At 40.5% G+C, this 17,337-nt stretch overlaps 1 protein-coding gene across 1 annotated transcript in view; it reads right to left on the reverse strand.

The window, feature by feature from the left end:
• Positions 1–17,337, reverse strand: part of chrna8 (cholinergic receptor, nicotinic, alpha 8) — a 43,839-nt gene that overhangs the window by 16,261 nt on the left and 10,241 nt on the right. The window contains exons 2-4 of the mRNA XM_074674517.1: positions 12,271–12,410; positions 6,708–6,752; positions 6,137–6,246 (exon numbers count right to left, since the gene is read on the reverse strand). Coding sequence (XP_074530618.1) covers positions 6,137–6,246; positions 6,708–6,752; positions 12,271–12,410 — 295 coding nt within the window. The remainder of the gene's footprint in view (positions 1–6,136; positions 6,247–6,707; positions 6,753–12,270; positions 12,411–17,337) is intronic.

A 17,337-nucleotide genomic window follows, 5' to 3' on the forward strand; every position in this document is an offset into this window, starting at 1 on the left:
AACAAAAAAACAACCCCCCCCCCCCCCCACCACCACACACACACACACACACACACACACACACACACACAGACACAGACACACACACACACACACACACACACACACACACACACACACACACACACACACACACACACACACACACACACACACACACACACACACACACACAGCATACAGGAAGAGCTAACAGTAAAAATACTGCATGCTTTCATTTATTCCCCATATCCCTTTGTGATCATAGAGGGGTCACAGATCTGATCTCTCCATTTGTTTAACCACCAATCAAACTGCAAAAACAAATAAAAACCTCCCCGAGCATCAATTACTTCCATTTTCATCTTCATGGCCTGTCACAGCGCTCTGTCTGCAATTTTCCTCTGCATCCCTCTACCTCCCTCTCAGAATTAGGATTCTGTCTGTGGTTTTACCTGAGTTGGTTGTCCTTCATGTGTCTCATTGATCCCCAGTCAAGTGAGACCATTGACTCGTCCCTCTAACAAGAGAGGAGGTCAACGGCTTACAAGGCAATCTGGATATCCTTTGTACAAACACACACACACTCTTGTTCTCTCTCACACACACACAAACAGAGCAAAAAAGGCACTCACACAGCCTTTAAATGGACAGTTAGACAAACTGGAGCCAATATGAAGATCACACCTTGTTCCCATTTGAAGGAGGAGATTTTACTGTAATATCTAGGATTAATAACCAGAGAGTCTGATCTTTTTTATTTAACCCAGCTCGTGAAAACGTGTGTTATTGCTATTCTGATGATGCCTTTGAACATACATTGCTTTCATCTCCTAATGTCTGTCATCAATCTCAGAGGAAAACCTTCGAAAACATGCTGGGTAAAATATTTTTCCTCAGGCAAAAAAAAACATGCATATGGTATAGACAGTGAATCTTTGACTCTGAGTATAACCCATCCGTGTATGAAACATCATTCTGACAGTGTGACCGCAGCGTGAGTGAGTCAGTGAGTGCACAATGATCTGAAAATATGAAAAGCAATATAATGGAATTAAAAAGATCTCACACTGGGGTAGTAAAAGCTGAGTGACTCATCACAGATAATATCAGAGTCTTTTTTTTCTTTCAACACTGAGTTGGCATCTGACCTCAGCACTTCCAAACATCATTAACTTCATAATAAAAAACAGAAGAGAATGGTGTAATTTATAGTGAGCACTCATCTGAGCGGCGTGCTAATAAGCTTGAATACATCTGCTATTAAACACAGTAAGACCTGTGTGTTATTGGCTGCGCACTGATGGCCGACTGTGTAATGGTGTGTGTGTGTACTGCCATTATGGTCTGTAATTGCATGATGAAGAGTGTGTGTGTAAGAATGTTATCATTGTAAACAGGACTGGTGAGGAGTGTGCTGCCTACGTGCCGTTATCATTGTTGATGCCAATCATAAGATATTTACTGTGGGTCAGGGGAAGGAGCACGCAGAGTGTGTACAGTCATTATTTAGTTATGTTTGTGTGTATTTCCAGCACCAAACCTCAGGCTCAGCTTTCAACCAAATGTTTATTTGAGATTTATTGAATTTCGCTTCTTTAGGATGTGGTTCAATTCCATACTAATTCAAAATTGAATTAAAAGCTTCAATGTTGATTCAGTAAGAAGTAGAAATACACAAATAGTTAAAGTTTCTGTTTAATTTTTTTAAATATATTTTCATGTCCATATTAGCATATGTGCTATGTCACCTCACATTTTTGAGCAATAAAACAACCCAAAAGTTAGACCTAAAAGTAGAAAGAGTTGACTTTTGTGATGAATTGATTAATCAACCCCTACTACAAACCCTACGAAATGCATGTGTAATATCTACATGGCTCACAGAAAGAAAGGGCAATGACTTGCTCCAAGTTGGATTGAAATCAGAGACATATCACTTCTTCTTTGCACCTAAATCAGACATCCTTAACAGCAACCTTGATAGAGTGTTGCTGAGTGATGCTAATTGAAGAGATGCTTCAGTGAGGACCATGTAGATATGCGCATGCTTGTCACTGCCAAGTTGGGTTGCCAGGTCTGACGAGATGTATCCTACACAGTCCTCATGAATGAATGAGCCTTTGATTGGTATCAATGTGGAAAATTGGGAAATGATTGGGAGACATTACAAAGGGGGAGTACAACAGGAGAACAGGTCAAAGAAGTAGGAGATTCCCACTTGAATTGGCAGATACGCCGATAACACCACATTCATACACTGATGGCAGAGGCTACTATGTTAAGAGTCTTTAGTATTAACCAATCCAATTTACACACCAATGGTATCCAAAGTAGCCAAGTGTGTTGCCCAACAACATGAGCCCACTCTACGACTGAGCCACAGCTGCCACCCCCCACTTATGAATGAGGAATAATAAATGTGTCTTAATGCCAGATAATGAAAAAGGTATAAACAAGAGCCAGGGACAATCTAATTACACACATCTAATTAAATCAATCCAAAAGGGAGGCCAGCATATTTCACCACTGCCTGTTGACTCTGTGGCAGAACCACTAGTTTCTCTGTGGTGGAACCACAAGTTTCAACTGGTAGACGTGGTAAAAATGTTTGTTATCTGTGTCAGGCATAGGCTGGTCTTGGTCTTGAGGGAGGGGAAGTAGATGACTGGCCAGGCACAGATGGGAGCAGCCTGAGGAACTACTCAGCCCCAACAGTCTCTGACAGGGAAAAGTGGAACAAGACCTTGGCCCACAATCCAGGGAATGACAGCGACTCTGGTGAGTGCAGCTCTAAATTTTTGATAACTACAAAGTACTGTGAACCGTTACAAGGATAGATGATACTGACGGTGCCAAATATGAGTTCTTTTCCCTACTTAAAGTTTGGACATGTCTGCCACCCACTCACATTCCCTCACATGGTTGTCTTAGAGCATTTAAATGAGTGCAGTGACTTTAGGTCTAGATCACCTAAATATGCCACGCACACTCTCTAATTTTTCACAACAGTTTGTTCAACACCTGATCACAAAAAAAAGGAGTCCGGGTTGGAGGTGGACGCTATGTAGATTAGGTGAGCCAAAACTCTTGAATCCCTTATTGTCATTCATAAAAGCTTTTTTAGGCAAAAATGGCATTAATTATGACACATCAATGGAATATTAAGCAGCAATAAAAGTACCACATTTCTTAAACACAGCATCTGTCTTTCCAATCTTAAAAACTAGGGATTTATCTATGTGAACTACACCTGCGCCCAAGCACTGCACTTAAAAACATTCCTTTGGTGATTCAGTGTACCACTATCACCAACAACAACAAAAGCTTATTTATAAATGTCTAAGTCCCTTGACTTTCCAAAAGATGCTTTGCTAATGTTCAGCTTATCAGGGACCACTGCATGGCTGTGGAAGCCAGATGTTCCACCCTTTAGCAAAGTATCCTTCCAAAGTCATAGTTTTTCCTCTATAATTGGCAAAAAAAACCACTTAAAATGTAAAGTATTATTTCCAATTGAGAAATGATTTAATTAGAATAAAATATTCACAAGTCAAAAGATGAGAATCATCTAAAAGGTAGGCTGTAAGAAGAGTGGCAGGGCAAAATCCTGAGACCATGACGGACAGGTAGATGGGATGATTTATAAAAAGGGGTTGGTGAAGGCTGGAAACAATAAAATATGGAGGGAAAAGGCTGATTGAATAGAGTGAATTATGGGGAGACAGTGAGTTATGAAAGAGAAACAGGGGAAGACACGAATGGAATAAGATGAGAGGAGAGATGGAGAGGTGGGGTGGATGACGGAGTAAAAAGAGAGGTGGAAGAGAGGAGGCAGAAGGTGGGGCAGAGAGATTAAGATGAGTAATCCTTGCAGGTCTGAAAGCTGAGCTTTTAAAATTTGGGTTAATACCCCCAAACCTTTGTTTTGGCCCTGTGTTCTCTGTTATGGACACGTGTATGAATGTAAGTGTGTTTAAGTGTTTGTGTGTGTTTAAGATAAATATGGAAGAGGAAGCAAAATATCTGTGGCTTAACTTTTGTATTACTCCATTTCACCACTAAAGATATAGCTGTCAGTCTCTCTTCTCCTCACTGTGTTTAAATTTCCTGTTTTACAACATGGCCCAACACATTTACACTGAGCCATTGTTATCCTCTTTGTGATTAAATCTATCCATCTCTTTGTCCTTCTTTCCCTGCAGTCTAAGACCAGATCATCTGTCTGTAGCCAAAGCATGCACACGCAATGCAATTAGTTTTCTGGAAGAAAAAAAAATGGCCTACATTTCTAATTGACTTCAGAAAGCTTTACAGAGAGGCGTGAAGAAAAGTGAATGAGCAAACAGCCTGACCTGAATCAAGACATACAACAAGCTTTCTCCACTTTATTTATTCCAATCAGGGGCTAAGCCCTAACATCTCACTGTTTTCAATAAGACACAATTTGTTCTTAACACACTGGTCTAAATCTAATCATCAACAGTTTTTTAACCATTGATCCACGTTTTTAGACAGCTAATGGTTTCAATTGAGGCACTTTAGACTCTACCGATGCCTGATAATGGAAGTTATAAAACACTACTTCCAACAGGTTCAATCTATTTCAATGAATTTTATCCAAACAATTGATATAGGAGAAAAAAAATACTGGCCTCCTCCCGTTGAAGAGATTTATAAGGGCAGGGACACGAGTGATCAATTTCAGCAGAACAACTGTTTCAGTATGTTTCAAAATGTCTTTACATGTTGGTTTGTACTAGAATTGTTGCCGTTTACCACACTGGCTTGAAGTAACTTTGAAACTTGCATGGTTTGTAAAGATTAAAGAAAGAGTTGATTAAAATAGCACCGTGTAAGAAGGATTACGCTGATATGACTATCACACCTATCTGCCCAAATAATAACGCTTAAAAAAACAGAACAAAACAAGAAAACGTGCCGTCCCTCAGAGTGGATTTAAAACGGTGGATTACAAAACTTACATTTGTTGATTTTGTGTGTGTGGTCTGAGCTAAAAAGGGAAGGCAGTTTGTAAAAAAAAAAAAATGTCCCCAACTCCAAACACTTAAATATGATTTCTTTATCTGAAGCCAAAAGCATTTGCTGCACAGTGCAGTGTAGTTTTGAGGTGACGGATGGTGTATTGGAGTCTTTAAGAAAAGGTTTGTAGAAATACTTTCCTGTTCCCCTTGGTAAAATGTAAGTGGATACACACTGAGTTGTTAATAATGCCAACAGAAAGTCTATTTGGGTCTCTCAGGATGTTTGTATTGAAGCACTTTATAATGTCATACTTTATGTAAATATGTTCTTATTCCTCCCCACACAGCTACTTCTGTGAAGGCGTTAAGTGATGGTGACATGGTGCCACAATGTGCTGAATTTACAACACACTGGAGGGCTTTTCTGTCAGCTTGGCTGCACCCCTTGTACTGTGTGCTTGTGTAATTTGTTAGCACACTCTCTGAGGTTCATTCTGTTGACAAACTGTTTTCAAGGAAGGTACTCTTCTCTTAACCTCCTCGGGAAGTACATTTGTTGTTGTGCCCTAACCACATTGCTGAGGACTTGTCAGCCCAGGAGACGTCTATGTTGTTAAACCCAGGGAGCTGAAGCAGAAGGAAATCTCCCTCTGCAAACCTGAGGTAGTTTTGACAGGAAATTGTATTTCCTTTAAAAAAAAAAACTTGATAAATATTTTGTCATGGTGGTGCCTAAGCTAAGGCTGTTGTTGGTTACTTCATGTAAGAATAATGTAAGAACTTCACAATCGCACAAAGAGCGCATGAGAGCAAGGGCACAGTATAAACCAAACCACCCAGGATGAGAGTGAGGCTCAGCAGTCTGATATTTAGGACTTTATGTCATTCGCTTTTCAGTGTTGGGGGATTCACTATCATGGTGAAAATGATAAACCACATCGATGAGTTAATGCCACCAAATTTTTAAACCAGAGATTGCCCATTTATAAACCCAGCGGTTACTTTTTTATCATTTCGAATCAAATTTCAGCAACCTGGCAATTGCCTTTGGGGCACTGTGGGGGTGGGGGGTGGGGATTCAGAGTTATTCGATATGGCTATGGTACAAACCACATGTTATGGCAGTTTTAAGGACAGAAGATATGAGCAGAAAAGAAGAGAGCAGCTCTGACCTGTTGTAAAGGAGGATGTCAGGGGTCCAGATCTGGTCTGAGGGAAATCTCAAGTTCTGGACACCAGGAAAGTTTTCTGTATTCCAGCTCAGGTAGATATCTGTCCAGTACTAAGACAATGAAAAAGAGATTTAAGCTTGTGAATTTAAAAGAGTTGACAGAACCAGTAAGTCAGGCATGACAGAAAGTTAGCTCATAAAATGTAAATCAGATTGTTTTTACAGGTAGATGGATTATTCTGATCCCAGAAAAAAACAAATCTTTCATATACTAAACACAAGTTCTTCTCTGATAATTGAAAAAAAAAAAAATCTCCTCAAGTTTAAAGATGGGGTACATGTTTATGCTTATTAACGCTAAGCTTTCAAATGAACTTTAAGCAACTAAGCACAATGTACTACAGCTTAAAGTTATGAATCCCGCAGAAGAATTGTGCCGTTATGTCCATTAAAAACCAAGCACATCATTTTGGTACACTCTTCCTTCCTATTATTCCCTCTCACCCTGCCACACTTCCTGCACAACTTATGTGATCAAATGGCCAATGCACTGCTCTCAAAGTTTTACTTACCAGCTGCAGCCAAGCATTGGTCATCAGCACTTGGTTTTTCTCATCCTTGGAAACATAAAAGATAAGGAAAAAAAAGAAAGTTTCTTATATTTAGAGGACAACCAGAGTGATTAATATTTAATATAGTGGCGAGGCTTTTGTCACCAGCTCAGCGAGAATGCTTTGCATATTTTAAGTGAGCTTCTGTTGAAGAGTTTCCCTAATTGCACACACTTATAAAACACTGCTAAAGAGCAATACAACCTGGGAAATGCAACGCACTGTGATGACATCAATGAAAAATGAGACACATGTACGTTTATTCAGCAAAATAAATAAAGGTAGAAGATATGAGAGAACCCTGACTTCTACACAGAAGTTGTACATGGAGCACTCGGAAAAACAGTTTCCTTATCTTTCAGGCTTCAGGGGAAATCAGCATTTCAGTAAAAAGCATCCAAAATTGGGCTCACAGTGCCCAGTAAAAATTCAGAACAGGAATACTGCATAGATTCTTTGATAAAGACAAGAGGAGAGGAACTTTTTATCTGTTTATCTGCAACTCTCTCTTTCTCTCTTTGTCGCTCTTTTAGTTCTCTGTCTGAGCTTGGAGTTAAAATCATCTGCACATATGGCACACCCTACTATAATGTCTTCACTGAGTGCAGATGACGCACATGATCGAGCAAAAGTCTCATCTGAAAGTAATTATTGTCTCCTCGGGGACTCCAAACACCCCTGTGGTTTCTGCGTGAGTGTGTGCCTGTTTGTGTGTGTTAGTGTTGGTGTGTGTGTTGTTTTTTTCAATTTGTTGAAGAGATGAAAATGGGATAGGATTGTAGGTAGTATAAAAATGTAGGGTCCAAAATATCAGCAGAATTTTGTGGAAGGGGAAAAAAAAATCAATGAAGATGCTGACACTGATTTTACTTCATTATTAAACATTCTGTACATCAAGTCAAATCTGAACGCTCAGCATCCAGTAGCCAAAAGGTCATCTCTCTAAATATGAATAAACACTTAATTTTATTATTGATTTGCCTCATACTGGCCCTGTGTGAGTTGAGCGGCCGCACATAAAACAACGACCACTTTTCAGCCTGTTCCCACTATTGATCCTGGAAAGGAAACAGGTTTTGTCTTTAACCTGTGTTCTCTTCACAGATATGTTTGGTATTATATACATATGATACATGCGTTTTATAAGTTACATATTATGAGCCAAGAACACCATCCAGAGGACCATAATGTACTCAAAACTTCACAGGTGTCCCACAGAGTGTTTACATTTAGCATCCACATCTGCTGTGCACATGGTGAAGTACTGACAGTCATTGCCACAGCTTCTCTACAGAGCTGTCAGAGCTGCTGTCAGACAACTGGCCTCAGCAAAAGAAGACGATAAGATCCAAAGTATAATAGAATTTGTAACTTATGGACGTAAAAAGCTGTACACAATTTTTTGTATCTATTCACATCACAATACAAGTCACAGTAAGAATAAAGATATTGCAATATCAGTTTTTAATGATATATTTTAACCCATGTCTGCATGTTTGTGTACGAGACAGGGGGGCTTGACTTATTGTTGAATGGTCCCCATTGACTATTGACTATATTTTGCCATTTCATACCCCAAACAGAGCACACAGCTTGTATTCCTTGTATGCCTGAATAAAGCCAATGCTGCTGAAATGAAAGCAGTAATAAAACCACAAACAAAAACCAGAACCCCCCTGATATCAAAGCCCTGTCCCTGGCTTTGCAGAGTTTTTATCCAGAACGTGTTGAAACAGATTTGTTCACAGGTTGCAGTGAAAAAGAAAAGCTCCTTTTAAAGAGATAACCAAGGTTACTTTTATGTGTTTTAGATGTGAGGAGTTTGTCTAGCAGTGTGAAATACACATCCTCTCTGTGCTCTGGTAACACAAACATGAATCCACTTTTGTTTTCAACTCTTAAAAAGCACCTGAACTGAGGTAAATCTCATCTAAGCTTTAGCAACAAGCTCAGTTACAGCGACATGAGTAATTAGCTCCATCACAACCTCTTTAACTTGATTTCTAGTCCATGTTACTTGTTGTTGAATTGGAGTAAATCCTGCATCACCATTCACATCCTCTGACACTGATGAGACAGGAAAAACTACACGAATAAGGACAAACAACCCTTCACTTCCACTATTTCTAAAAGCATAAAGCCCTGTGGGGAGAACACACTCAAACATGAAAAACCTGGTTTATCTGTCTGATCTGACAAATGAGAGCAGACATCTGGCTGGTATGACACTAAATGCATAGCACTTGCGGACACTTTTTCGCAGGAACAGGACTGACAAACCTACATCTTGATTGCAAAGTGTCTTGGGGGTTTTTAGCTATTAAGTCGCAGAGTCATGTGAGATTCATCTAAGCTGAATTTTTTAAATGAGACCCAGAGATATTTCAGGTCACCGTCTGGAGGGCAGGGAAAATGGGGTGGTGGTATTCATAAAATGTGAATTTGTTAGGGGTGTCAAAATCAGTGTAGACAAACTGCTAACAGGACAGTTGCCCTTGGGGAGAGTTTGTCAGCTCTTATCTGCTGTCTAAACAAGATGAGGAAATGTGGATGGTGAAGGTAAATAAGCAATGTTTACACCTCCCCTGAGAAGAAAGACATTCAGCGGGCATTCAGACAATAATCAGCTCTGCATTTAAGAGAGGAAGCAAAAAGTCCCCGCTGGTCAGTGTATCAAACTGTGATTTTATAAAATGAAAGTTATGACGACAGCAACTACTTTATCCTTTGTCACAGGGGTTTCAAGGTGAACAGCAGAAACACAATATTCACTGTGAAGAAGTCTAACAGGTTTTATTTGATAGGCCACCTCAGTGTATTGCTGAATGATTTTTTGTTGCAGGAAAATGTGAGCCAGGTCCCATCGCACTCTGCTTCAGTGGAGCGGGAAAATAACAAATACACCCCGCCAGCTTTCCCTCGATACATAAAGATGTAAAAGAAAGGAAGACTGACAAGGTGATTTAAAAACATACTATGAGTCAGCTGAGGTGAGGATGCTGCTGGTAGATATGAAGGAGGAACAACATGTGACAAAAACAGAAAAAATGGATCACACGCTCTGTTCTTATGTAAATCTGGGAGCAGGTTATGTCAATTATGATGTGTCGCACTCAAGAAGCCAGCTGGTTTGCGTGTTTATCAGTGTTTACACTGAGAAAACTGTGCTCTATTTTTGTTTTTCTATTCTCTTACATAAAGCATGTTTTGGTTTCTTTTCCTGGAGTTGTTTCTACACCAAAACAAGTCCAGGGATTTTATAGAGCCTGAGAGGCAGCTCTGGGTCAGGGTCCCCACATACTTTTAAAATCATGTTACACACATTTAAGGACTTTTTTAAAGACCTATTAGAAGAAAACTATGCTGTTTTTGCTCAGCCTTCAACATTTCTAAAGAAGAGGTAAAAAATAAGATATATCAAGTAGACAAACCCCAGCAGAGTACACAGGGACTACACAAACAGTGTGTACAGTACTGAGTTATTGTATATTGTAGTTCATGTTTTAGTTACCACCCCATATTGCAATAATTTAAGCTAGTACTAGCTTGTTTGGCTGTTGTGACGTCACAAAAAGATATAATCAAGCAGTTTGTTTAAATTTATTTTGCATTGCCCTGAGAGGTACATGCTACCTGTTGTATCATCTGATGTGCCAACGTATGTCCATGAAGTGTAAGCTCCCATTACTGTTGTCAGCATCTTGTGATCAATCATGTCTGGCAACAAACTCTGACATAGTATGGTTACTCCTTTACTGCTGCAGTACCCCACAGTTAAATAAGTTCATAAGATATTCATGGTTAGGGAAATCCCTGACCCCTAAATTCCACCGCATGAGCTGCGCAGCGCAGCGGAGTGTCGTGGTCTTGCTCCGATTATCCCTGTATCCTTATAAAAAGGATTTTTGGGATCATAAAGAATGTTGAACTTCTCCACTTCCAGCTTCTCTTCATCCATGGCATCGTGTTGTGTCTGGGACCCTTTGACCGACTGTTTACCGATGCACGGGCCTCCAGATGTGACGTATTTATAACATATTGGGTTAATTTCTGTTCAAGAGTTTGTGCTTTGTGTTATTTGGAATCTATCGGGTACTCCACACAGTGACTTCCTGTCTAGTGCTTTCTTATCGACAGTGTATTTACGAGGTTTGGTAAGAGCTACGCAGAAAATAGACCTGAAGCACATTTCTCGTGCCTGGGCGCGCGGGTGCTTCAGCAGCGTGTGCAGTAAAATTTGCCTGATATATTACAGTGGAAGCCAAGTGCTCCGCAGTACGTTTCAAGGGTGCTGCGCGGTGCTGCGCGGTGCTGCCCGGTGCTGCGCGGTGCTGCGCGGTGCGGCACTGCACGGTGCGGTGCGGCACTGCACGGTGCGGTGCGGCACTGCACGGCGCGGTGCGGCACTGCACGGCACAGTGTGGTGCGGTGCAGCGGTGCGGTGAAGCGGTGCGGTGCAGCGGTGCGGTGCAGTGGTGCGGTGCAGCGGTGCGGTGCAGTGGTGCGGTGCAGCGGTGGGACGCGATGTGGCGCTGCACGGTGCGACGCGACGCGGCGCTGCGCTATGCGTGCAGTGGAATTAAGGGGTAAATCTGCAAAACTACTGTAAGATCTTTGCAAGATGCTCTCAATGCATAAGAATCTTGTAAATAGTTCATTACATACTGAGAGAGCGGGCCTCTAACACTAAGGTCTGCCCATGGCTCTTTCCCTGACAAGCCTTAAAAAGACAGCAACTAACCAAAGTGTTTCAGACAGAGGCTGAAATAATTTTAATCTAAAACACCAGTGAAAGAATTTTTGATCTTATTTGCATGTTGATCACTCTTGAGGTACAAGAGAATCAGTATGAAATGGCACAAATGGTATAGATATGTACTGTCCCGATCCTGGTATTGGTCTGATCCAGCCCCTGAAAGCTGGATCAGGTATCAGTGGGACGGGGCTGATCCATGGTGTTGATCCAGGCACTTTCTTTGTTTTTTGCTGAAATACTAATCTACAAAGTATAAAAGTTTGCAATTGAACAGTAATTTCTGTAAGTGCTAAAATACTGTGTTTACCAAACTGCTGGTAAATGTCAAGATATTTTGTAGTTTAAATAAATATTAACATCAGTAATTCCATATCCTCATTTTTTACACAAAACATTACCAGTCTTATCCCACAGGTTATTATTTAACACTGGTATCAGATCGGTATTGGTCAATAACAAACTCAGGTAGCGCTATCGGTATCGGGATTGGAGCATCCCTAAAATGGCATTGAGAACAATGCAATTTTTGTTTTCACTCTAACGCAATGAGTGTTATGCTGTGAGTGGATTGTGCTGAGGGACTTCAGACAGGTGCTGAGTGTCAATAATTGAAGTTCAGAATAACGCATGTATCCAGGCATATATCCACCAAATCTTAATGCTTAGTTGGAAACCGCATCTTGTTCTTACAACATAAGCATATCATCACAATTCTCTGACTCTACACACAAGTTCACACCACACAGAATTGGAAACCAACTGTCTCACCACATCTATTATCTGCAGCAGTGTAAAACCCAGCTCCACCAAAATAGGAGCAGAGTCGTTGACCACAGGTCTCTCCAGTCGGTTGTAGTTAGCCATCAGCTCCTTGTAGAGCTTCCTCTGGTATTCTCCCTGCAGGGATCCTAGGGATAACAACAGAAAGAAAAGAGAATGTGTTTTGTGCAAAATATTTCTAAATTATTCAAACGTTAGACACTGGTAACTGTGAAACAACACTTCAAGGTCTAAACTTGAACAGAAGAAGTGGATATTAACATTATTTTTATGCATTAATGACTTACCGAAAATAAGTTACAACATGTTTTAAAGTTAAAGGTGTTTTTTTTTTACAGCAGTTACATCAATAGTTTCAGAGTTCCACTTCTCATATTTCAGGCTTGGAGATTGCATATCCCAGATTGCATATCCCTGAATTTGAAACCATGGGTCTAGCCTTCAGACTGACGCAGTTCCAGAGCAGAGTTTGTGAAAAATGGCGTCAGTGTTTTGGCTTTGTTAATCCTTTTTTTCTTGCAGACTGCACTTTTGAAAACAGTCTCATTATAACAGAGCTGAATTTTAATCCAAAAAAAGAAGCATTAATGGCATTCATAACCTTTTACCCTTCCTCTGCTGGCACAAGCCTGCAGACAGATTACATTTTACCTGGTGGGGATTCAAACACGCTGCCATACGCAGAACCTATTTACTACTGTGCCAAAAGGTTCCTGATTTCTACAGAAAACACTGCAAATTGCCCTTTGTATGAACAGTGTGTAAGAGGGAGGTCCATTGTTGGGCTGAAGTTTCGATGAATAATGTATAGATAAACACATGTGCTGACATCTGCATATTCAAACACATTCCCACACATGGCGAGGCAGGACTGCAAGTTGGCACCTCTGAAGGTCCGGGATGATTAAAATGATGTGTTTGTTGGCCCGACTCTCATCACCATTATTGATCCTCTTCACCTCGCCTTCCATTTGGCACTACCCCTTTGTCCCAGAATGAACGCAGACAAGGACACACAAACACCCAAGCACACACTCACAAAATGAGCCCATTGTTAAAGCTCATATTGACCAGCCATTTGCTGTAGTCCTTATAATCAGTCACAGATGCTTGTTAGCAAAATGGTCTGTGGATAATTGTGATGTGTTTGAAATGCAGTTGAAGGGACTCTTAACAGTTTTATTCCCTTTGGGAGTGAAATAATCTTCTCATGATTCAGCAATGCAGTTTTGAAGCTAAAAACCTTTTGAAAGGTAGCACAATAATCAGGCATAATGACACCATCTTTTGCTTACACATGCCTACATATGGGAGCAGGTGTTGCTCAGTAACAGCTCTATGTGTGCTCATGTAAATTAGTTCAAAGGAGCGGTATGCACATAAGCAAACGGAGCACACTCTTTGAGCACTGCTATACTGTAAAAAAAACACTTTGTATGCACATATACAGCAGACCCAGAATATATACAGCAGAAAATAACAGACTTGCAATGACCCACCCTGTATTAACATACAGAAGCAAACAGTTAAACGACTCCTTCCTCTAAACATATAGAAGACAGTCATATAACAGGTGAAAGCTGGAGTGAAAAACATGGAAGAGTAACACAGAGAAGACGAAGGGGATGAAGAGGAAGAAGGAAGAATGTGTTAAGCTGTGAGGGATAGAGGAGTGTGCCTTTAGCCCGGAGCGGTGTTGATTGGCCCATTAAAGCTGTAATGAGAAGAGTTATGGAGGGACTGAGCCTGAGGTGAAAGACAGAGAGGCTACAAGAAGCTGCTCAGCACAGCAGAATCCTTTGACTGCTGGTGAGAAGAAGCACGCTAACTGAAAAATACATCTGACCTCTTCTTTCCCGTTCATGTAGTCATAGATCAGACGTACTGAGTCATATGTTGCAGATGGATTGATGGATTCATGACTTTTACAGACATACTCTGCTCTTCTGTCATTCAGGCTGTCAAGGTGTTGAAGGGACATTTGGGCAAGTGCTCCAAAGGCTGTGGTGCTTTGATAGGGACAAAAACACAGCCTCAACAAATCAATACGCAGCATCTCAAAGTGATAAATCTGTCCACCTATGCAAAGTGGAATTTGCATAAACATGTGCACTAAAATGTAACTAGAGCCTCATCTATAGCTGCTATCCTGTCCTCCCCTTCATTTTAATACTGCAAAGAGATGAAATCAAACTAATGAAACTAATGAAGTTCAGCTCGACTCATAAAACAGTGTTGAGAAGGGATTTAATAATCAAATGAAATAAACCTCTGTGACACCAGCAAACGTGTGCAGCATACACCAGGGATACACCCTTAAAGTGTTTTTTCAACCTTTGCACTAATGAAGCTGATATGGGAGGCTTGAGAGAAGATATCATTTTTCAATCACACCAGCAACCTCATCAAACAGGCTCGGTAACAGGAAAAGGGGTGAAAGGAGGGGGTGAAAGGAGGGGGAGGGGAGATGAAGGGCTGTTATTTGTATGATGTCGTCAGTTTTTCCACAAGTACAGATATTGGAAATCTAATTGAGGAAAAACAGTTATTGTAAAAAAACAATTGTAATGAATGAGAAAAACATTTTAAAATCTGCTTTTCATGATGCGTGTAACCAATAACCTGGTGACATTTGTAATGTTGCACTAAATCACACGCTTTCAAGTTCATTAGATGCCATTTTACAACAGTAGGTTTGACCTTTTGGTGTCTGACACACTCACTAACACAGGAGGACTTCATCACCTTTACGCTTCAATGGAAGAAGTGACTTGATGAGTTTATCAATCCTGTAGGTGTGTGGCGAACTCAGGCATGCTAATGATGAGCAACCTGAGAGGATCAATACTGCATCAGTTTTCTGCCAGTTTTCTGGTCATTACAGTAGAAATGTCAGGGGTCAGTGCTGGGTTTTGTTCCTGTCTTTTAGAAGGTCACCAGTGAGTGGGGTTGACCCAGTTATCAATTATGAATAGATCGGTAACACAACAAAATGTGACCATTACGGTGACACACCTTGACTCAATTAGGTCAAACAATTCACACTTAACTGATGGTGAATAATTCGCCTTGCTTTGGTCAAAGGCATTAAAATGAATGAGCTGGATTTATCAAAGGTGATAACAGATTCTAACATCTGGTGGTCTTTAAGCAGCAGCTGAAAATAATAACAGTAGCAGTAAAGATTTTGCTGAGATGACTTCCTGTGTTGTAAAAGCATGCATGAACAATTAATATGAATAATTCATCTGCATGAATATACCATGTTACAAGACAACTGACAGCTGAACACCTGTGTAGCATATTAAACGCTGATGCCTGGACCATCTGTACTGATGACTCCTCAGTTATCAAACTGGAAGCTGCCACACTTTTAACCTGCCTTCCCTTGAATTTTCTGAGCACTCAAAAACTTGAGCTGCCTTTCGACCAGAGGGTACTGGAAATTTTAGTCCAGGACTTAATTGTTTTTGTTTAATTGGCCCATTGTTTGCTGGGTTGTAATAGTGGAACCGAAGACCCGGTGTATAACGCAAAACAGCACAGTGACGTATTGAGAACAGATAAAAACCCTACCAGACCAGACCAGTAGAGGATAGTAAGACAACAACAAGGGCCTTTCAGCCAAAATGACACCAGTGAAGTAGACAAGCCACCTTCTAGCACTCATGTTAGACTGTGGACTGACTATTGTTGACACTTGAGTGGAGACAACAGCCTCTGACAAAGCTTTCTTATTTCAAGGCTGTTTCAAGAGGCCTGAAACAACTTTGACTGGCGAAACACTGAACTGCTCGGCAGGAATCAGCTTGTGCCACGGCTTCACAAAGAGCATGTTAATAGTCAACTGTCAGTGGGACGCATCCTTCTGAAACAATTTCACATCATCATGAAATTACTAATCCAATCAGGATATTTTGACATATTTCTCAAACTAAACACAGATGCATTACCTGGGACTTCAACCTTGTTTTAACAGCTGTTGGGTCACTCTTTAAACTGTAACACCAGTAGCTATCAGAGACATATTCACTTTATCAGACTCCAAGAAGATGATTGTTTAGAAGTTATTACACCATGATCTGGGTGAATACTCAATTCTGATTGGCTGCAGAGTGCCCATTAAAAAGTTTTGTAGGACACCTATAAAAAAGTTTTGGCCAAATAGCCGGATCTATCTAAATTATTTCGCTGGCTCAAGCACTAGTTGGAAACCGTGGAAACAGGAACTCAGAACATACATTAACGGACGTTATTTCACAGTTGTTGTTTTTTTTTATCACAACAGCATTACAGCAGACAAAACATGAGTGATTGTACAGTTTCGATAATTTTGAAGACTGGGACGGGAAAAAAAAGAGAGAAGAGAATATAATAAGAAGGAGATGCCACACAAAGAGGTGACACCAGAGGAATTGTAACATTAAGAGACCTCCTATTATAATCAGAGTGTACGGTGGATAATATTTCTTGCAATTAAAACTACCTGTGTAGGAAACTATCTGTGGACTTTGATTCTTTGAAACAAAATTTAGCATCATCATTAGGCCTAATGCAACAGCTGCAGCTGACCGAGCTGCAGGTAGTCTGTGGCCAGAGCCTTGGCAACGCGTCACAATAAGAGGTATGAAACAGTCCACTCAGCCACTTCTTGTCAAAAACGTACGATTTTAACAGTAAAAAACAACATTAACCTATTAATAATTGATTTAATATTTCTTTCTTTCATAAGAGACCATGGTATTAACAGGATAATGCCCTTCAAGGTGTCAGTTATCTTAAACTTTGTCTACTCACTTCCGATAATGGACACCTTTTCGGGCATTATCCCTTACTTAAACCAAGTCAATCACAGCTGTGTGTGATGTTATCATGGACTGAAGGTGAAATAAAAACACTGCTCATGCTGCATGCAGGCCTCGCTTATAAAGTCCCTGGATATCCAAAAAGCATTACTCCCAAGGCAGGGCAGTTTGCAGGGGTAAATTTATTACACCACACCTAAATTTAGACCCTTGGTCCCACAGTGGAAATGCATGCAGTTGCTATAATGCA

The sequence above is a fragment of the Halichoeres trimaculatus genome, unplaced genomic scaffold (assembly GCF_033239565.1).
Source record: "Halichoeres trimaculatus isolate MK-OKI-2021-1 unplaced genomic scaffold, fHalTri1.1 fHalTri1_scaffold_7, whole genome shotgun sequence".
NCBI lineage: Eukaryota > Metazoa > Chordata > Actinopteri > Labriformes > Labridae > Halichoeres > Halichoeres trimaculatus.